This window comes from Pagrus major, chromosome 9 (assembly GCF_040436345.1).
Source record: "Pagrus major chromosome 9, Pma_NU_1.0".
Lineage (NCBI taxonomy): Eukaryota > Metazoa > Chordata > Actinopteri > Spariformes > Sparidae > Pagrus > Pagrus major.
This window is the reverse complement of record NC_133223.1, coordinates 14,318,982-14,340,989: the sequence shown is the minus strand read 5'-3', so window position 1 is coordinate 14,340,989 and position 22,008 is coordinate 14,318,982. Positions and strand designations below refer to the sequence as shown.

The 22,008-nt window shown below is 40.8% G+C and overlaps 3 protein-coding genes across 3 annotated transcripts; 2 read left to right on the top strand and 1 right to left on the bottom strand.

The window, feature by feature from the left end:
- Positions 1–569: 569 nt before the first annotated feature.
- piga (phosphatidylinositol glycan anchor biosynthesis, class A) lies at positions 570–6,877 on the top strand. The gene is made up of 7 exons (XM_073473647.1): positions 570–714; positions 1,722–2,198; positions 2,291–2,561; positions 3,556–3,688; positions 3,917–4,049; positions 4,541–4,747; positions 6,098–6,877. Exons 2-7 carry the CDS (start codon positions 1,758–1,760, stop codon positions 6,365–6,367), a joined length of 1,455 nt encoding a protein of 484 aa, XP_073329748.1. The 5' UTR covers positions 570–714; positions 1,722–1,757; the 3' UTR covers positions 6,368–6,877.
- Positions 6,878–7,715: 838 nt separating this feature from the next.
- On the top strand, positions 7,716–13,845 carry asb11 (ankyrin repeat and SOCS box containing 11). The gene is made up of 7 exons (XM_073474115.1): positions 7,716–7,812; positions 8,188–8,267; positions 8,373–8,480; positions 10,907–11,057; positions 11,146–11,280; positions 13,438–13,626; positions 13,721–13,845. Exons 1-7 carry the CDS (start codon positions 7,716–7,718, stop codon positions 13,843–13,845), a joined length of 885 nt encoding a protein of 294 aa, XP_073330216.1.
- Positions 13,846–16,566: 2,721 nt separating this feature from the next.
- On the bottom strand, positions 16,567–21,398 carry LOC141001963 (gastrin-releasing peptide receptor-like). Its single transcript, XM_073473128.1, has 3 exons — positions 20,998–21,398; positions 18,259–18,604; positions 16,567–16,881 (listed from the first exon to the last, which is right to left on the bottom strand). Exons 1-3 carry the CDS (start codon positions 21,396–21,398, stop codon positions 16,567–16,569), a joined length of 1,062 nt encoding a protein of 353 aa, XP_073329229.1.
- Positions 21,399–22,008: the final 610 nt, after the last annotated feature.

The window sequence follows — 22,008 nt, the reverse complement described above, 5'->3', positions numbered from 1 at the left end:
CATTAAGAAGAACAAGGGCAGCCAGCTGTGCTCTCATTTCCCTTTAAAAATGTTTCATTTCCCTAATTTCTCTTTAATGAACCATATCAACAAACAATACAGACATATGTCTGCTACTGCACTATATTGCTGCATATGTAAAAAAAGTAGTATAAAGCCAACAGTAGCTCCAGAGGAAGCTGCATGTAATCGGACAAATAGCTTCCAGTGATGTCACCCAGTCATTAAATTGTATTGTGGGTAATGTAGGTACGAGCTTTTGATAAGGAAGACGAATGCATGGAATAGTAAATGTGATATTTCTGGTTTCTGGAAAAAGTCAAATAAACTGTCCATAATGAATCCAACAATGTTGTAGGAGCACAGTGCTTTTCAAAACCTTGTGACTACATTTACCAAGAATGTAATTTAACCACTGAGTGGAATCAGCTTCCTCTGGAGCCACAGAAGGCTGTAACAGTATGACATTTACAATAAAAGACGAACAAGTTAATGTTAAATTCAAATCTAGATTTTAGCCTCATTACAGTCAGCAGAGGGCAGCAACAGCACGGTACGGTACGTCATTCATTGCGTGTGACGTCGGGAAACACCAGGAAGTGATACGGGCGGCTACATTGCTAGCTCAAGGCTAGCGAGTAAAAATGAATCTACATCTGGAAAGTAGTTCTGTGTATTTTCACAGACTGGAACAAGACTGACATTTTGTCCATGGTAAGGCGATTCGGACTGGGAGAAATACCTGCTTCAATGTCAGTCAAGTGGTTAAATATGAACAAAGTTTGTTAGCTTGATGCTAATGTGTACTGAGATAGATAAGGCATAAACCATGTTAATGTAGCTTAGAAGAGTTAGCTCATAGTCACCTTATACCAGATAGTCTCCGAGGTGTTTGTATATACTTCAGTCTTGACTATCCCACTACGGTTAAACGGGGAGCAAATGCAAGTTAAAGGGACAATTCACCCTCAAACACTGCCAAAGCTAAGAGAGAAGCTGCTGGCCTACATTCAGTAGTGAAAGAAGATAGGTGTTACACTATGGCAGTACCAAATGTTGTTTTATAAGGTTTATGGGGAAAGTTAAAGGCAACTCAAAACCCTACATCATCACAATTGGCTTTATAGTTAGTGCTGAGGGAAGTTTTTGTATGATGTGAGACCATTTATTGTCTGGCAAGTATGCTATTGTGACATTGTATTCAGAAAATGCATTTTTGGACTAATTCAAGTAATATTCATTTAGATGTAATTAGTGTTGAGATGATTGATTGTATTGATGGACTGAAAGTTAATCACTTATCAGGCAAAAAAGGCAAAACATTTAGCTGGTCAGTGTTTAACATTTCTCACATTGATTTATTTAACTATAATCTAAATGTGTTTTAATTTGTCCAGTTGGTTTGAATAACATGAGGAAACTGAAGATGTCACCTTGGGCTCTGAGAAAACTTAATTATTTTCTGGCATGTGGACTGAACAATCAATAACAAAACAAAATTATAATCAATTTAAAGTCACATTAAATTGTATAAAAGTAAATTACCACATTAAAGAATTTGTAAATGGGAAATGTTTTGCATTTTTTGATAGTAAATTGCGGTTGAGAAAGTGAAAAAGTGTCACACAACCTGGAGCCCTTGGTGTTCATTATTAAAATGCATTTGTCATCAATTCATTTTCTGTTGCTCACCTAATTGATGAATTTAATAATTTTTTCAGCACTAGTGAGGTCCACAGCCACACAAGGAATCTACAATGGGCCAACGAAGGAGAGCTGTGACTAACCCCTCATCTCGGGGAGTCTCTGGAGCTCCTGCAGATGTTGCCACGGTCTCCAGCAGGAAACACATCATCTGCATGGTGTCTGACTTCTTCTATCCGAATATGGGAGGAGTGGAAAGTCACATTTACCAGCTATCCCAGTGCTTGATTGAAAAGGGACACAAGGTGGTGATTGTCACCCACGCCTATGGCAAGAGGAAGGGTGTCAGGTACCTGACCAATGGACTGAAGGTGTACTACCTCCCCCTGCAGGTGATGTACAACCAGTCCACAGCTACCACCTGCTTCCACAGTCTCCCACTGCTGCGCTGCGTGTTCGTAAGGGAATGCATCACTGTGGTGCACGCACACAGCTCCTTCTCTGCCATGGCCCATGATGCATTGTTCCATGCTAAGACCATGGGCCTCAAGACGGTATATAACTTATTATGAGCCAGCTCTCTACATCATACAGTTTGTTTATATCAGTATGCTTCACATAATCCACTGTGTATTATCACTTACAGGTGTTCACCGACCACTCGCTCTTCGGCTTTGCTGATGTGAGCTCTGTGCTTACCAACAAGCTTCTGACCGTGTCACTGTGTGACACAAACCACATTGTGTGCGTGTCATACACCAGTAAGGAGAACACAGTGCTCCGGGCAGCACTCGACCCAGAGATAGTGTCTGTTATCCCCAACGCTGTCGACCCTACAGATTTCACCCCCGACCCCTCCCAGCGCCAAGATGACAGGATCACTATTGTTGTCATCAGTCGTCTTGTCTACCGCAAAGGTACAAAGAAGCTGTTATGTTTACTTTTTTGCTTATTTGTTCCTATTTGTGGTGGTCAATGAAGGCAGTAATTACAGGCAGCAGACTTGTTTAATGTTCAGGAAGCTGCCCTTTTCTGAGGGACCAGATTTCACGCCTTCATGTAAGCAAGAGTCCTAAATAGTTTTACAATGGGTCATTGTTATGATGAAATTTGATATATTAGCTTGTTTCAGCTTTTTGCAGATACATCTATATTGGCGTAAATGTCAGCTGATGTGTCTGTATGTACATACTGTATATATTTGATGGCAAAAAAATAAATAATGTTTTGAAATGTTTAATCATTTTTGAACCACTAATCCTTTTTACATGCTCTAGTTTCTCAGTTTTTCAGTGGGTTTTGCTTGTCTTGTTTGGGCATTCAGGGACACCATAGTGAATTTGATTACGCCATCACATTCAGCAGCATTGATTCATCAAAGAAACCCACATAGTTTTTTCCTCATGGCCAACAGATAATGGTTGTGGCCAAGCTACTTTTGTTGTTCATGTTCAATGACTAATATATTTCTCTGAAAAAAGACACTTTTGCTTCCATGTCCTCTGTTATGATTTAGTAACATTTTTAATATCTGTCTGAACTTTACTCTCTGGTCAGTCTATGAAATATAGGATTACCTTTTTTTTCACAGGAAAAGCCTAGGTTAATATTATAATATATTTCTGTAAAGGAAAGGTCAGTTGGAGACAAAAAAAAATCATATTCAACCTGTTATTTCTGCTCAGTTGCAGATAAAAAATTGGCAAAACTCATTTTATTAATATTGTACGAATTGTAGAATTAGATTCCAGTGGTGGGTTTGAGGGTTTGTCTCTGACTCATTTGTTCCAAACCTTTCCAGTAGCTCCAGTCAACTCAACAGAGTGTTGTAAAGTCAATAAATTACATTTATATAACCACAATAACAACAATCGAAATGACAACTGTTCACAATCTCTTCCTCTGTTAAAGGAATTGATCTTCTTGGTGGAATAATCCCAGAGCTCTGCCTCAAACATCCAGATCTGCATTTCCTGATTGGTGGAGAGGGGCCGAAGAGAATTGTGTTGGAGGAAGTGAGAGAAAAATACCAGCTACACGACAGGTACTGCTGGATGCTCATATTTCCTCACGTTCAACATTCCATGAAAAGGAAGTTGACAGCACTGTTGTTGGATACATTATATTTATACACTGTCTAGAAATGATTGTGTCTAAGCAGGGATGCTTGTTAAAATACAGTGAGTTGCTGCATTACCTGTGTGGTGAATGTCCAGGAGTCAAACACAGGGTTTTAACATGTGTCTTACCTCTCTGAACTGGGTGACTGCAGGGTGCGTCTGCTGGGGGCTTTGGAGCATAAAGATGTTCGTGGAGTTCTGGTGCAGGGTCACATCTTCCTCAACACATCTCTGACTGAAGCCTTCTGCATGGCCATTGTGGAAGGAGCCAGCTGTGGACTGCAGGTTTGTTGCCATTCATACAGTAGTTCAAGGACGGGAGAGATCATGTGTCATATAGGTCAAAGAGAGAGAGAAGACGAAATTGATCAATAAAGGTGCAAAATGTAAGAATTTTAGTTTAAAGCATTGAAAAATTAACAAACAAAAAATAAGGTTCTGGTTGGAATATTAGAAACATAGAGGCTGATGTCTCATTAGGGAGTTACCAGCAACAACATTTACATTTTGTATTTGTTGACCTACAGTGTACTCTGGGTGTGGTCAGTACACCCTGACATCACTGGTCAGAGGTGAAACAGACTTGAAACTATTAGCCATAAGATATCAGGGCTTTTCAGCTGCTAATCTACTCTTTAGTCATGCTAAAGCACAGCCATTTGCTTTTAATGTGGTGGGGAAAGCAGTTTGTTTCTGGAAATTGATGCTCAAACAGATGTTGTGTAACCCTCACATTGTGTGGCTGACTTATGTACGTGTTTCCGTTGGTTTCTAAGGTGGTAAGCACTCGTGTGGGCGGCATTCCTGAGGTGTTACCTAACGACTTGATCACCCTGTGTGAGCCCACTGTGCGGTCATTGTGTGCTGGTCTGGAGACGGTCATTGCCCAGCACCGCTCAGGGTCTGTCCCCTCCCCCGCCTCTGTCCATGCTCGTGTGCAGACCCTATACACCTGGAGAAACGTGGCAGAGAGGACTGAAAAGGTAGGTTCACCACCAAAAAAACAAAATATTTTATTCACTTGTATTCTTTTAGCACTCAAAGCTTATGCTATGTATATTTACACGCACAAAGTAACCATTTTACATTCATCTTAAGTCTTATTTCTTACATGTCTTGTAAGAGAAACCATATTTCACCATGGCCATGTTTACTATGGACCGACCAATGCTGGATTTCTGAGGCTGATACTGATGTCAGTATTTGGGGGGGGGGATAACAATACAGTATATCAGCCTCATGTATAATTAAGCACGGTCTGGTGTAGGTGGAGAGAGCGAGCGGCATGTAGTTAGAAGTCAGAGATTAACTAGTTAGCATGGAGAGCTGACAGAAAACATTTAAATGGGGATATCCACTTCAAATGTATCCCAGATTTATGTCTCCACCACCCTACATTCACCAGTCACACATGAACAGTAGAATATAGTTACCATAACCTGCTCCTACTCATTACTGAGGAGCATTCACTCAAGTGGGTAGCAGTAGTATTAACTGCTCTCATCACTATTCAATAAAAGACATTACAAACAGAATCTTGATATGTATCCCTGTGATAAACACAAACTGAGCAGGACATGAGAGTAAAATCAAAGTATCAGCACTCTCTGGTGGACAAACTATGCAACAGTGACACTTTTTGAATTATGTCAAACATAGTTTGGCATCTCTCTGCTGCAGTTTCTTTTTACTTAACGGCCGACATACATACAGATACCAATATATCCACAACTAGAATGTCACTTAGTCGACCACATACCTCTGCCAAGACCCAACAGGCCCCTTTTGTACTCACACGTAGATACCAGCTACCTAAATATTTTTTATGTAATCCTGCTGACAAACCAACCAACACAGCTGAAAAGTAACCTCCTTGGCAGCAATAATAAGCTAACATGGGCCTATAGATCGACCAATTTACCAGCCAAGCTGCAATGTGTACATGTTAAACATGCATGTTTGTGTACATTATATGACAATAAATGGATAAAGTCAGCTTCCACAGATGAACAGTTGAGTGTTATGCTATATTAAACTGTTCTCACTACAGATCATCCGCCCTCCAGCACACACACAAGTTAAATAAATCCGGCAGCAGCATCTGGTTTCACTAACACAGTTACAACAACAAATAGGATAAGTGGGGAAGTGGAGCAATCTGATTACTGGTCTGATGAATGTATATAGATACAGTAACCAGGTTACTACAAGTAAACATGTTTTCTGTTTTCTTTTGTGCCAGTAAACCGACTGATCGTTCTGAGGCATTATTCAACCTGAATAACAGAAGGTTAACTGTTTGTCGTCTCTGGTCCTCGTGTTTTCCCACTCAGGTGTACGACCGAGTGTCTGGAGAGGAGGTGCTTCCCCTGGACAGACGGTTACGGAGGCTGAGGGCTTACTGCGGCCCGGTCGCCGGCTCCATCTTTGCCCTATTTGCTGTTTTAGACTTCCTCCTGCTGCTTCTTCTGCAGTGGTTAGTGCCAGACCGGGTCATGGACGTCGCTGTGGACGCCACCGGCCCTCATGGACTGTGGAGGCCGGGGCCAAGCAGTAAAGTCAGTGGCACGAAGCAAGCAGCAGAACAGGATATTTCATCGTAACAACGACACCTCTGCATCACTTCTAGCTGCTCACACGGCATTATGAGACGTGACGATTTACCTCGCTATGCTGAATGTGTTCATAGAAACCCCAAACATTGTTTACATTGCCTGTCTTAAGGGACCTCGTGTGAAGCATTTTAACCAAGACTTGGAAGCAGAGGTTTTATATTTAATGATTAAAATGGAAATTTATGGCACTTAGTGCAGCTTTAAAAGCTACTTTTTGATTTGTTGTGTACACTGAACAGAGGGAGGATAAGGGCTGGTTATCTTCACGCTTACTGGGAGAATCAATGGCAGTAACCTGTTTTCAGTTTGATGAATTACATACCTCATATAGAACAATGGTTTTCTTGGTAAAATTCAAAGCTGTATATCAGTGCAAGTTTTTCCTTTTGTTGCCACTATTTTGTTAAATAATTTTAGATTTGCCATATTTATATTAAACCAGGGAGTTTTTTCAGATGCTCACATGACTCCCTGAAAAATAAAGCCTCCTTTTTAATATTTCATGTGTTTTCATGTCATTTAATTTAGGCTGTCAACAGCATTGTCACAGTTTTATCTTCTTGTGTCCCTTATATGAGGCAGCACGCTTAGAAGGACTTCAGACGACGACTTTCTTACAGTTAAATTAGCAAAACAGCTCTGAGGAATGTGGAGCGCCAGACAAAACAGAGAGTAGCTGTGAAACAGGAGGTGATAGGGATGGGACGGCATGGCTTTTCAGGGCAAACAATGGGGATTTGCATAGAGTTGTGGTTGGAGGTTGAACATTATATCATGCCTGCAACAAAAAATCTTGTTCTACTGAAGGAGTTCATGTAGAGAGAGCTAATAGTGCAAATATAGGAGATACAAAGAGCATCTCTATCGGGTACATTTGGACGAAGTAGGTGTGTTTTAGTGTATTTTATTATAAGTAACACTACATCTGGATCCTGCAGAATGAATGACATTTGATTGCAACTTCTTCTGTCCCTTTAGCTGAAAATATGCTGCTGTAAGAAAAGATAGTTCACACTTAAAAGATTTGGCAAGATGAAATGCAATACTTTATCACCCAAATATCTTCAGTGTGAAACTTGTCTAAAGCCTGTGTTGTGTTTGCATGCACAAGCACTTTGTTCAAGGTGTATCATCAGCACAGGCCCATCCTTACAATCACATACATACTGTAGACTCCATCCATGGACTGGGACAAGGGTGGGCGGGAGGTGGCGGCATGGGGGAAGTGGCCAAGGACCCAGATAAGAGGGGGGCCGACTTCAAGTTTGTGTATCCGACCGGGTGAGCTCGAGTCCTGGACAGTCGCGGAGGAGTCTGCTGTTGTTTCACTTTCATCATGACTGCTGTTGAAACAGAGGTTTCCCTGTGCTCACAACCTTGGCAGAGGCCCTTGTACATCTACGGGGGGTTGGCATGCAACTCACTGATGGCTGGTAAGTTATTTTCTTTGTCTCTTTGACACATTCAGCTCATTTTATTGTTTTATGAGGGAAGGATCAAGTCAAACAATTTATTTCTTGAGCAAATGTACAAACTTTTCAGTAAGTCTTTGCATGAAGCAACAAATCCACTGATAGTTTTTGATTTAAACTTTGCATATAAAGATTGTTTACTGCTGTAGCCAACAAGAGCCGGAGTATCAGGAAGTTTGGTGTTTAGGGTTGGGATGACCCTGAAAAACCAGATAAAGATGTATTCAAATGAGGTCATCTTAACATTACAATAGACAGAGAGCAGGATCAGTTGGCCCTGAGCGTATCTGTGTGTTTTCCAAAAGTGGAGTCCTGATCTTACTCTCTGTGCCCCAGACTCCTGGTCAGACAGAACTCCTCTCCATGAAGCCGCCTACCAGGGCAGACTGCTGCACCTGAGAGGCCTCATCACTCAGGTAAAGCTAACACAGCCCGTCTTCATGTACACGTCAAGTACACACAATGCACATCACGTACATTGTTGTATCTGACAGTGTTCTCCTCGCTGATCTTCCCTGCAGGGCTTCCATGTAGACACACTCACCTTGGACAGAATCTCTCCTCTACATGAAGCTTGCCTTGGAGGCCATTATGCTTGTGCCAAGTTCCTGCTGGACGCCGGTGCAAATGTAAGAACATTCAGTTTTAAATACAGCAGGTTACTTTAGGGTGCTGTGGGATTTGTGATCATGGTTATAGAAATTCACAGCTTAACAAGAAAAAAAAGTACAGAAAGTGGTCAGTAGAGCAAAATTTAACTTGGCCAGTGTTTTTCATGTAAAACAGAAACATTTTGACTCATGAAGTAGACAAAGATTACTAGATTTACTAGATCACTAGATTTCATTTCCATAACTGTAAGCTTTTATTAAGCTATGAACTTTAAAGATGGGACAGTTTGGTAAAATATGCAGATAACATATTATTTTTTCAAATACTTAATGATGTTATTCAGTCTGCTTTGACTGAATTTGAGAAGAAAACTACAAGCAGGCATATGTTCGTCAATGTGACTGCAACACACCAGTACGGAAAAGTTAAAGGGTAACTCCACCCATTTGACACATTAAAGTGTGTTTACAGGTCTTGGAGAGTACTACTGCATATGTGAAAAAAATAGTATAAAGCCTTTTGTGGCTCCAGAGGAAGCTGCATGTAATCTGATAAATTGCATCTAGTGATGAGTCCACTGGTCTGCATTACACTGCAATAACACTGCTGGACTCGTTATGAACAGTTTTAAAACAAAGGATCTAGATGGATACTACGGAAGCCCTAAAGGACCATGCATCCATACATTTTATTTCCTCCGTTTTCCCGTGATAACGAGTTAATTTCATTTGTTTTCTCGAGATCTCGAGTTATTATCTCGAAATAACAACTGCCATTTTCCCAAGATAACTGGATAATTTTCTCGAGATCTCGAGATAACGAAACTTTGTTTTCCAGAGATAACAATATAATTAATTCGAGATCTTGAGAAAACAAAACGATAGTGTAGTATATTAAATCATTGCAGGAAACATCATTCAGCGTAGCAATGTCAGAGGAGCAGGAGCATATCGATCACCACATCACATATCTTTTCAATCAAGGCCTGACACAGGCTGAAACAGCATTATGCCTTGCTATTACAGATAATATACACATTAGTGTGCGTAATCTAAAAAGACGGTTAGCAATGCTTCAGCTATATCGGCGGCGCAATCTAAGTGAGCCTGATGTCGTCGTTAACTACATAGCTGACCAGCTACGAGGTCCCGGGCGTCTCCATAATCTCAGGCCTATCATATCACAGTCATTATCTCGAGATCTCGAATTAATTATATCGTTATCTCGGGAAAACAAAGTTTCGTTATCTCGAGATCTCAAGAAAATTATCCCGTTATCTCGGGAAAACGGCAGTTGTTATCTCGAGATAATAACTCGAGATGTCGAGATAATTATCCCGTTATCTCGGGAAAACGGCAGTTGTTATTTCGAGATAATAACTCGAGATCTCGAGAAAACAAATGAAATTAACTCGTTATCACGGGAAAACGGAGGAAATAAAATGTATGAATGCATGGCCCTTTAGGGCTTCCGTAGCATACAGCAAAACCAGATTTCATCTTTTTTAGTCCACACATTCTTCTTCCTTCTCAAATCCTGGCACTTACTTTACCCACAATGCAGCTTGTCCATTGAGTGACATCACTGGAGACAATTTATCAGATTATTTGCTGCTTCCTCTGGAGCACGAAAGGCTTTATTCTACTTTTTTCAGATATGCAGTAGTACTCCCCAAGACCTGTAAACACACTTTAATGTGTAAAACTGTTGGAATTGCCCTGAAGGCCATTTTATGTCTGAGCATCACATTATGCTGGAACATACATCCATTTTATTTGAGAGATTTATGGAGGAACTTCACTGATTATACATTTTACACATTGAAGTCTGTTTTAGAGAGTACCAGTGCACATGTGTAAGAAGTTGTCCTTCGTGGCTCCAGAGGGAGCTGCACAAACTTCAAGGTCGAAAAAAATAATCTCTTGGTGTGAAGTCGTATTTGCTTGATGTGTTTGTGAGCTGTCCCTGATAATAAATAAATAAATGAATAAAGTAGCCTAACTTAAGAAATGTGCAGATCTAAGACCAAAAGTGGAGACAGAGGTTAGACTTGGATCCAATTGAAGCACCTGTGTTTTGATACCAGCACTTGTGAAGTATCACTTCTTAACTAATCTACGGGCACTTGGTCTTTCTATTAAAGGAACAATTCACCCAAAAATGAAAATTCAGTCATTATCCATGCACCCTCATGCTGATGGAAAGTCAGGAGAAGTTTTGTAGTCCACAAAACATTTCTGGAGCTTCGCAGTGTTGTAGAATTCTCCTAAACAACTGAAATAGCTCGGGACTTCTTCTGAAATGTAAAGAAAATAAAAAACAAACCATAAAATTGCTCCATAGTGTCCATTCCCCCCCCGGATTACGTTATTTACATTTTCCTTTAACATGCAGCTCTTTTGTCCTTAACACCATTATAATTCCTGCCGTATCCCCCCCATAGGTGGAGGCAGTATCAACAGATGGCGCCACACCTCTTTTCAACTCCTGCAGCAGCGGGAGCGCTGTGTGTGTCAGGCTCATTCTGCAGCACAGCGCCTCCCTCCACACCCCCTACCAGCTGGCATCACCCATCCACGAAGCTTCTAAGAAAGGTGTGTGCACGCAAACATGTACGGAGGAGTGTAACTGCGTTATCAGCCGGTGCACAGATTCACATGCTGTGCTGTTTTTCCCCATCAGGTCACAGAGAGTGTCTGGAGCTGCTGCTGTCGTACGGAGCTCATATCGACATGGAGCTGCCAGTGGTGGGGACGCCGCTGTATTCTGCCTGCATGGCCCGGGCTGCAGCCTGTGTAGGGCTGCTGCTACACTCAGGTAGAGTCATCTGCAAACCCCCCAACAGGAAGAAGTGCAGAGTGAAAAAGTTGAACATCTAAGACCCTCAACTTCTTTTAAGAGTTGCTTTTGGTTTGTTTCACTCCTGATTTCTGACAATAATGACACATTGTATTTCTGGATCGCCTTTTAAGTTTTTACACAAGTTGAAGAAAGTATTCTGGAGAACTTAAGACACACCAAAGTCAGTGCAGGGCATGAAGCCAAACATTAAAAAAGTGGACACCCCATCAGCAACAAGAACCCTTCTCATCATCTTAAAGGAAATACATTATCCTCTCCTCATACTACTGTATTAGTTTTCAATTACTTCTAATTCCTGTTCCATTGCATATTCCACGTATTGAACAAACAAACAAAATCAACCAAATCATATCAATACATACATATTTATTGGCCATATGTGAGTGGATTGTACTGTGACATGGAGACCTTCCCCATCTCTCTCAGTTGCCTATACAAGCCTGCGGCAATTTGTTTAAGTTGTTTAATGCCGCTGGACTGTGAATTTCTTTGCGAAGGACTCAGATTTCAGATTTTACAAAGGATGTGGCTTGATGAATGTCCTCGAGTGTCTCGTCTCAGCTTCCCTCTCTCCGCTCTGCTAACAGAGAGCAACAGTAGCTTACGTTAGTTCAGAAATGGGGTCCACTAACATAAACTGAAGACCGGCTTCCAGCACAACACAGAAGATCCACAGAGCCTTTTTTCAATGGCAACTATTTTGATAAGCGATTGATGATTTTTACCATTTTAGGACATTTACTGGTTCCGGCTACTCAAATGTGAGGATTCTATGCTTTTATCCGTCATGAATGACAGTAATATTATTGAATGTCTCTGGGTTTTGGACTGTTGCTTGCACAAAAATTATAATTTTAAAAGTCACCCTAGGCTGATTGAAAAGTCTTTTTTAATTATTAATAATAAGAAAGTAATCACTAGCCACAGTATATAATAATCATATATAGCTGATTACTGCCTTTGTTTTCTGTTGCTCCGATAGTAATTTTCAGCTGTTTTCAGTCCACCACCTGTCTTGCCATCACTTTCATTTTCCATGGAAACAGGAAAACAGTCTTTCACACAGCTGAACATAATTTAAAATGATTCATAGCTCTGCTCTAAGTGCCTTTTTTTACTCTCTGATTAATCACCAATTTGCACAGAGTGCTGGAAAGAACAGTCTGTGAGGACACCAGGATGGTTTTGGTGTTCAAATCAAATCACTGTTATTTATATAGCCCAATCACATTGCCTCAGTGAGCTTTAACATCTGTACAGTGACGACACCCTCTGTCCTTAGAGCCTCGATTCGAGTGAGGAAAAACTTATATATTAAGGGAAAAAAAACCTTTTAACAAGGGGGAGATGGAAGAAACCTCAGGAAGAGCCACAGAGCAGGATCCCGCTTTCAGAACTGACAGATGTGCAATAGATGTCGCATTTACAGAACAGACCAACAAAATAGAGGTTTCAATTGGCATTGAGAATATCTGATACAAATCATATAATATATGAAAAGTGTGAGGATCCAGGAGGAAGACTGGGCCAGCCGAGGCATCGTCAAGTAGTGCCCACCCAAGCCACATGACCTCCTCTCCACCGTGGTGACCTGGAAGAGGGCAGGTCACACAAGATAATGAGCAGTAAAAAAAGAAAACATCAGAATGAAGAGGCACCGAATTTTACAGAAATACAGATGGTAAAACCGAGGACAGCAATGATCCAGCGGAGCCAGGGGTTTGACGATCCAGATCCGTCAATATGTGAGCCAGGAGAGAGAGATGTTCCCAGGGGCCTGTGGTCCATCAGGAGGGAGCCTGGCTGATAATTTTAGCTATGCTGGTGGAACAGATGTTAAAAGTGATCTTGGTAATTTCTTTGATGTGCTGATCGAAATGTCAGCACATCAAAATGTGACACCAAGATTCTTGACAGTTGAACTAAGTTGAGAAATAACACGGTTGTCAAGAGTTACCGTCACCTGATCAAGCGGGCCAATGACCAACATCTCAGTTTTATCCGAATTTAGAAGCAGGAAGTTTTCAGACATCTATTTCTTCACCGCATACAAGCGGTCTCTAATCTTGTGGTGTTCAACCTTTTCTGTATTTTTGTTTCTTGCACATGTAGGAGCAGATGTTCAGAGAGGGTGCGGGCAGGACAGTCCTTTACATGCTGGTGTTCGAGGTGGAGGAGCCAACGTGGTGGATCTGCTGCTGGACTTCGGAGCTGATGGGTGTTGTAGGAACGCAGAGGGACAGACTCCTCTGGATCTGTCGCCACCAAACAGCGCAGTGAGAACTGCACTGCAGAAAAGAGGTATGTTACAGACACTCTGATTCACATGTGCATGTTACAAAAACAAAAGAAAGCATTACAACTTCATCCATTATCTCCACCCCTGCCTGCCCAGGTCCCTGCTCTCTGTCTCAGCTCTGTCGCTTGTGTATCCGTCGAAGTCTGGGAAGGAGTCGTCTCCACAGAGCCTCCAGCCTTTTCCTTCCTCACAGTATCACGGACTTCCTCCTCTACCAATGAGACGCCCTGCTTCTGTGGCCCACGTATAATGACTGTCCTTCACATTTGTGCCTTGACAAGTGAAAAAAACATCCACATTCAGAGAATGGGACTACTTTTTGTCAGCCAGTTGGTCTGATTATAATACTTTTCTATTTACACATTACTCAACTTAGATTCTTTGGCTGCACACGTGCAAAGTTGCGTACATCTCTGATCTGAAGACTTTAAGTCTGGAAAAGAAAAAAGAGTCTGCGTGTGTGTTGGAAGGAAGAAGTTTACCAGACTTCTGTCACCGACTCCTCGTGTCTGATTAAGTCTAGCAGCTCAAGGCCACATTAGCCGCTACTAGCATAATACACCTGAATCTCCGACAGATCTGTTGGTAGTAAAGTTGCATTGTGGGTAATGTAGGTGCCAGTTTCTGACAAGGAAGTACAATGTGTAGAATTAAAGTGATGCTATATCTGGTTCGGCTGCATCAATTTTCATACTTTTTATTAAAACACTGTGTTGTACTCGTTTAAGATGACACTGTTGTTCTGCAGGAGCTCACAAAAATGTTTATGGAAATGTAAATATCTGTATCCGCATTTTGTAAAAAGTATTTCACAATAATGATACCATTTCTTTGCATTCTAAGTGTTTTTGGTGATTTATACATACAACAAACTGCATTGCCTTGTTACTGAGTAGTGTCAACATGACTGTCAGCTTCTGCACTGACTGCATACAGAGCAGAGGAGCATTGTTTTACTATTCAGCCTTAATTTATTCCTAGTTCTCTAAGTGTTGTAGAGGTCACCACCTGGTTGCTTTGTCTTCTTTTAATACTACAGTTGTAAGCCTTTGATATTTGTATTGTGATTTGTGAACTTCAATGTAGACTAATTTGCAGTCATTTGCTGAAGTCTAATAAGCAATAATAAGAAGTCTGATAAGCAAAATACACTTTGTAGTTTTGGAGAAGAAATTAAAACAATATTAATGAGGTAATTATACAAATTCAGAAATATTATATTTTCCATAACTGAATAAACAAGCTGTTCTCAGAGGACAATAAGGTCCCAGAACACTGTTTGAAGCTAGAAAGTTGACAGGGGTCCACATAAAAACAAACTAAAACAGTATGAAATTGTGTTGTATTTAAGGTCAGCTTTTTTATTCAGTCATGAAAACAAAGAGAGTTTGTTTATTTAATGTGTTTTGGCATAAAAAATCAGTAAGTGAATATCTTTCTCTTCTGATTAAAATTCTTTCCCAAAACTACACACTTTTAACATAAATGTCTGTCCACTGCAATTTGTACAATAAAATCCACTGGTTCCTCTTTCCTGCCTTCAATCATCCATATCTGTGATAAAGCCAAACCAGTTACATTTCCTTAGGAACCCAACGTTGGGAGTCGGCAAGATAGCCACATGTCGGGGCGGGTTTTGTAATTTAATGTACTTTTAGAGACAAACAAGGAATATGGCCAGCTTTGGGGCATCCCAGTAGGTCAGTTGGTAGAGCGCTCACTCCTGCCCTGTAGCGCTTTGCTGCATGTCATCTCCCCTCTCTCTTTCATCCCAGTTCCTGTCATCTCTTGGCAGTCTTGTGGAATAAAGCCATAAAAGGTCCATAAATAAACATTAAAAAAAGGAAGGTGCCCAGCTTCTGTCACGTTATCAAGGCACACAGGATATAGTCAAGGATTAATGGACAAGGCAAATAAAACACACACACACACAAAATACATGGGATAAAACCGCAGTAAGATAAAAGAATCGGAGGACCAGCGGGTTGTAAGTTGTAGCTCAAGGGGAATTAGATACCCACATTAAAATGCCACCCACAAAGGTCACCTCAGAGACCCGGAAAGTCTTGTTTGAACTGATGTAACTTGACGTTTCTTTTTCCAAACAGCAGAGAAAAGCAGCAGCCTTCAGCAGAGGCTCTGAAAGAGGGTGTGTGTGTGCGTGCGTTCACGCGTGCATGCGTGCATGCATGCATGTTGATGGATTTCATGCTGCTCATGCCCAGATACAGAGGGTGCCTGCTGTACCTATGCCAAATTATTCCATTTAGAACAAAATGGCCACTGTGGTCCCCCTACTTTTGAAGGTGTTGTACACAAAGGGTTCTCAGTGGGTTCACACCGAGGGTCCAGGTTACACACAAAAAGAAGATCCCCACGATAAAATTAATAATTCCAAGAATATAATTACATTTATGCCTCCATTCAGTCGTGTTGCTCTACGCAGTCTACAGGAAAAGGTCAGATGTGCAGCAGAGTCTTTCACTCTGTTCTCCTCTGTGACACAAATCAATTCAGCTCAAAGTTTCATATTTTTATTCACGTTGACTTTTAACACCTCAAAGTTCACAATCGCAAAACTTCCTCATAAAAATGACGACCAGAGGGCGTCACACATTTTAAATAGAGTTTAACTGTACATAAACATCAAAATATTGTCAACATAGAGGCTATACATGGTGAAGATGATACAAAACAACACATTTACACTCAACTTCTGCAAATTGCACGTGTAATAGTATTTTCATAGCCTATACCCTGTTACTCCGAATGAATGAATGCCTTTATTGTCATAACACAATGTGCAACAAAATCAAGTGGCTGTCTTTGACCATGTCATGAAGGAGGAGAAAAGAGAATAGTCACTAGAAGAATAGAATAAATAAATGTTTGTGTTAAAATAAGTAAATTGATATGATAAGTGTCTGAAAACACACATGTCTTCAGACGGTGGTTATATTTGTGCTCCCACTGCTCTGACTGTCCAGTCGTCTTGGAGAAGTGCAGCACAGGAGCTGCTTCCTGAAGTGTTTGCTGAAGCTTTTGCTCATCAGGTAGAGGGCGAAAGGGTTCACACAGGAGTTGGCGAAGGCCAGAATGCGAGCACACACACTGGCGATGAAGTGGCCCAGCGAGGTGTCCACCTGGTCATAGTGGTAGGAGCGGTACAGGTAGATGACATGACTGGGCAGCCAGCAGACGGCAAACAGGCCCACAAACACCAGCACCGTTTTGGCCAGACGCTTTCTGGACTTGATCTGACAGGAGAGTCGAGAGAAGAGACATCAGTTTCTACAAACAAACTCGAACAAAATGTGTGAACAACTATAGGATGAATTGCTGCAAAATTTTACAAACATTTGTCATTCCCAGAGGATGAATCCTAAAGACTTTTCTCAATTTTTTTTTTCTCATCAACTATCAGATGAATTGCTATTAGATTTAGCACAAACATTCCCCCTGCAAATAAATCCAAATTACTTTCTGTGATTTTCTTTCCCCTCGCTCCCTCAACAGGCCAAAAATTCAATTTGTCCAGTACTTTGGTTTACGACCAAAACAAATAACATTCCCAGCAGCCTCAGCTGTGCTTTGTGCTTTTAGTGCTGATTGGCAAGTTAGCATTCTAACACGCTAAACTAAGATGATAAAATATTTAAAAGTGCTGCATCATCGGCAAGATATACTGAAACAGTTTGTTCATTTAGGCTCTGCTGTAAATTTGTCTTTTGAATTATGAATTGATGTCAGATTAATGTGATTAATCAGATGATGATCAAGTGTGACAGAAGGAAGGGGTGGGACTGGGTCTCGGTTTTCTTCAGCAAACGTGTAGAACTGGGCAACAGTATAAGAGAAGCTGCCTATCCACTTAAAAATAAAGTATTGTTCAAATGAAGTGCCAGTTCAACCCAAGACATTGTTTTTCATGTTTAATTTGAATCATTTTTAGAGATACAGTCCAGTAGTCGGCAATTATCAAGGAAGTCGTGAAAGAAATCAGCATCATTTCATGAAGCACTATTGTTTGTTTGTTTTCTGTGCCGAGTTGGTCGAGAGGATCAATGTTGGTACTGTATATACGAAGCTATAGTCAGCAGCCAGGTCCAAATATAACAAAATCCAACCACTAACACCAGATTAATGCTGAAAATAATCTTAAATTGCAGCCTTATAATCAGCAGTCTCACCTCGAGGTCCATTCAGTAGCTGTTCTGGAGCTTTTGATTATATCACATAATCTCAATCAGCGGATAGAGATGGCCCAGTTGTCACCTCAACTTTTAAGCCAATACAAAGATCTCAGGTGAAAAAAATGTGTTACGATCAAAAGCTCCAAAGCAGCTACTTAATATACCTTGAGGTGAGACTTCTGTTTATGAGGTTGCAACTAAAGATTATTGATTATCAGTATAATCTGGTTTTAGTTAAATTATTGTGTTGTCTTAAAAGCGAGCTGCTGACTCTAATTTCGTAATCACAGTGCAGATATTGATCTTTTCTAAATCAACTCGCCACAAGGAAGCGACTTTTTCCCCAATATGTCAAACTTGATGGTTTTGTTAAATGTTTTCTTTTACAGAAAAAGCATTCATATCGACATCAGTTGGTAAATAAGATAAGAGAGCAGAGACCTGTCTCTGGAGGTGCAGGTGTCCTTCAGCGGGGATGTCCACAGAGCTCCTGACCAGGCTGCGAGCGATGAAGCAGTAGTAGACGGATATGATGAAGAGCGGGATGATGTAGAAGATGAGGAAGAAGGCGGTGGAGTGAATTTTGGGGTGCAGCTCCCCGGCGTGAGGGTAAGGGGCGCAGGTGACAAAGGTCTCGTTGGTGAAGCTGGTGGTGAAGGTGTGCAGGTCAGAGAAGACGGCTTCAGGAACGGCCAGAGTCACAGAGAGAAGCCAGATGGTCCCCGCTCGGACACACACACTGACTTTGGCATTGGACCTGTCCAGAGGTCTGACGATAGCTCTGTACCTGAACAGATAAGAGACATTTGTGGAGCATCGCTTCAGTTGTATGTGGAGAGGCAGAGCCAGATGAACTACCTCATTTCAGCTTCTTCTTCTAATCAATCACAACTGCAGAAACGTGTTATTTCATCTTATAGCTTCACTTCACCACCTCTGACTGAGGGAGAAAATGAGCTTCGAGAGTGTATCTCAGTGTAGATTACACAGCAGAGAGAATTTAATTAGCCTTTGAATTAGATGAGGCTAAACAGCCACAGAAGATAATATTAGCTCCTGCTGAATGAGATAACTTAGCCTGCAGATTAACAGAGACGGTGCATTTATCAGAGCTGGTATTAAATGTTCTTTTGTTCCTGAAAGTTAAGACATTTACAAAGGTCAGACACATTTTCTTGGACATCTTTTCTCCAGTAAAAGTTGAGTCTGCATTCGTCTTTATCTGTCATAGGCCAGATATTATCCTGTACCGGATCAGCCCCAGAACGTGTTTAATCACTGGAGTTCTGCACTTCAGTCAAATCATCTCTTGGTGTTATGTCCAACCTTTTGATGGATTATAGTTGCAATCCCTCATCACCGGTTGCATCTGTCAAGTATAACCACAGAGAGATTTGTTTCCTTGTATTATATGAATGTTTTCACAGGTAAAGCCATCCTCTAATCCTCCAGAAAAGAAGAACAGATTAGAGGAAAGTCTCATAATTTGATTTGGCAATTTCTGCTTTTCTATTTTGTTAATCATCTTGTGAACCTTCAGGTTGTGAAACATTGTGTTAGATCAGCCTAACTTGAAGAAACAGTTCACCCAAAAATGAAAAATTCAGTCATGCTGATGGAAAGTCAGGTAAAGTGTTGCGGCATTCTTCTAAACAACTGAAGAAGCTGAGGACAACCATCTACTTTACTTTATAAAATGACAAAATATATTCATACTTTTTCTTTTTAGTCCTGACAGCATGGTGCATCCTTTGAAAAAGCATTAGACCTTTCGTTGAAGCTTAATTTTACAGGTCTGTAACTTCTTAATAATCCCTAATAAGTTTCTGTAACATAACTCCAGTCTGGTAGCTTCTAATTGAAGGGAAGCAGACATAATTCTGAGACAGTGACTCTGCAAAAACTGAAGCTCTAACCAAGTGTAATAATCTCATAGATATCTAGTTGCTCTTGTTCTTCTAAGTATAAATGGATTATCTACTGCTTTCAAAGGAAGATCCTCTGATTTAATCCAAGTAAATGTCACTCACCTTGTCTCTGAGAAGCACTTCTGTCACTTCTGAGTTATTTTTAATATAAAGGACATGCTGAACAAACGCTTCAATGCAACAGCACCAGAATTTCAGGACAAAAACAGTTCAGTTCAAACAACAGTCAATTAATTTCTTCTTCTCCTCAAAGGTTTGGGGTTCAAATCCCAGATAATTGGACTCACGCTGAGTCTGTTTTAACAAGTTTTTTTAGTACTTCAGTTCAGAATTATTTGATAATATTCAGTGTATTTTACATATTAAAGGTGCACTACATAGTTTTGTAGAAGAAATTTTAATCAGATGAGAAAGATCTTTATTGACTGATTTTTTAAAATTTTGTATGCCTAAACAAACTAAATAAACAAACTCTCTTTGTTTTCATAACTGAATTAACTGAATAAACAAACTGACCTTAAAGGACAACACAATTTCATACTGTTTTACTTTGTTGATACGTGGCGGACCCTGCCACCTTTCTAGCTTCAAACAGTGTTCTGGGTCCTTATTTTCCTCTGAGAACAGCTTGTTTATTCAGTTATGGAAAAAATAAATATCTCTGAGTTTGTATCATCACCTCATTAATATTGTAAATATTAAAATTCTGAGTTTGAATTTCTTCTTTAAAACTACACAGAGCCCCTTTAATGTGCTGTATCAAGTTAGATCTAAAAGCCAGCATTTTCTACTTATGTCAGACCTTTGAACATTTATCAGAACCGACTTATTTCTGGACTGAACCAACTTATTTTAAGATTTTTTGCCACTCCACTGGCAGATGGTTTGACCTGTTTTTAGTCTGAATCTTCTGAAATCAAGAATTTATTTACACATTTAGATTGTTATTTTTCACAAACAGTTATTGATTTCCACAGTTATTTAATTTAAATCAAGTTACTCTGACTTTCTTTTTGGTGCCTGTTCTGGGGATTTGGGGGGAAATAAGGCCAAACTTCTAAAAATATGGTTATTAGCTGCAGCAGTGCATAAAAAAAACAAAAAACAAAACATGAGTCCTCACAGCATCATGTCTCATCAGTGGAGGACTGGAACAACAGTTTCACACTGTGTGCAGTTTTATTTAGTCTAAAAGTATTTCGGGAATCATTAAGGTGTAATTAACATTTTTAAAAGCATGTGTGAGAGTTACCGGTCAGCAGACAGAGCAGTGAGCGTGAACACGGACACTCCCACAGAGGTGAGCTGGATGAACGGGATCAGTTTGCAGCCGACGCGGCCGAACAGCCACTCGTCCACCAGGTAGCGGCTGGCGTCCACCGGGGCGCAGGTAAGCAGCAGCAGCACGTCCCCCAGGGCCAGACTGGACAGGAACAAGTTGGGCACCGTCCGCATGGACTTCACCGACAGACACGTCTTCATCAGAGTCACATTTCCCACCAGACCCACGATGATGATGACTCCGTACACCGCAGCGATCCCGACACCAGGGAGCCAGATGTTGTAGTGGTGCTGCTCTCCGCTGGAGACGTTCAGAACCAGATTCCCACTGCTGTCCTCTGGGTCTATAATGACTGGGTCCTCCAGAGACATAGCAGCCTAAAGGAAGAGGTGTGCAACAGAGGGGTCTGTGTCTCCTTGTGCCTCACTCAGTGCCCTATCATTGTGCGTGCGTCATTTTACGCACTGAAGACCACATGCTGCCAAGACCTCTCTCTCTTACATTTCCTGTCGCTCTCCAGCTGCTCACTCTTAAGATAAAGAGCAAAGGCGAAAAAATTATTATAATAAAAAAACAACAACCAAAAAACAAGATTGTTAAAACCTCAATCTTATTGGGATTAAAGGTGCAGTATGTAGTTTGGGGAAGACATTTTAATCAGAAGAGTTTTTTTATGCCTAAACAAACTAAATAAACAAACTCTTTTTGTTTTCATGATGAATAAACTGGATAAACAAACTGACCTTAAAGGACAACACAACTTCATACTGTTCTACTTTGTTTATATGTGGCGGACCCTGCCACCTTTCTAGCTTCAAACTGTGTTCTGGGAACCTTATTTTCCTTCTTTCCTAATTTCTTCTCCAAAATGACACAGTGCCCCTTTAAACTCTCCTCAGGCTATTAAGAATGTAGAATGCAGATGTCCAAGAATACACAAAGTGAATGCACCTTAACTGGATCTGATTCAAAATGGAGTTA

Coding starts and splice junctions, on each gene's coding strand:
- asb11 (XM_073474115.1), top strand. CDS start 7,716: ATGACTGCTGTTGAAACAGAGGTTTCCCTGTGCTCACAACCTTGGCAG. Junction 8,268..8,372: donor TGAGAGGCCTCATCACTCAG/GTAAAGCTAACA, acceptor TCTTCCCTGCAG/GGCTTCCATGTAGACACACT. Junction 8,481..10,906: donor TGCTGGACGCCGGTGCAAAT/GTAAGAACATTC, acceptor TCCCCCCCATAG/GTGGAGGCAGTATCAACAGA.
- LOC141001963 (XM_073473128.1), bottom strand. CDS start 21,398: ATGTCTCTGGAGGACCCAGTCATTATAGACCCAGAGGACAGCAGTGGG. Junction 18,605..20,997: donor ACTGCTCTGTCTGCTGACCG/GTAACTCTCACA, acceptor TTATCTGTTCAG/GTACAGAGCTATCGTCAGAC. Junction 16,882..18,258: donor ACCTGCACCTCCAGAGACAG/GTCTCTGCTCTC, acceptor CTCTCCTGTCAG/ATCAAGTCCAGAAAGCGTCT.
- piga (XM_073473647.1), top strand. CDS start 1,758: ATGGGCCAACGAAGGAGAGCTGTGACTAACCCCTCATCTCGGGGAGTC. Junction 2,199..2,290: donor AGACCATGGGCCTCAAGACG/GTATATAACTTA, acceptor TATCACTTACAG/GTGTTCACCGACCACTCGCT. Junction 4,748..6,097: donor TGGCAGAGAGGACTGAAAAG/GTAGGTTCACCA, acceptor TTTCCCACTCAG/GTGTACGACCGAGTGTCTGG.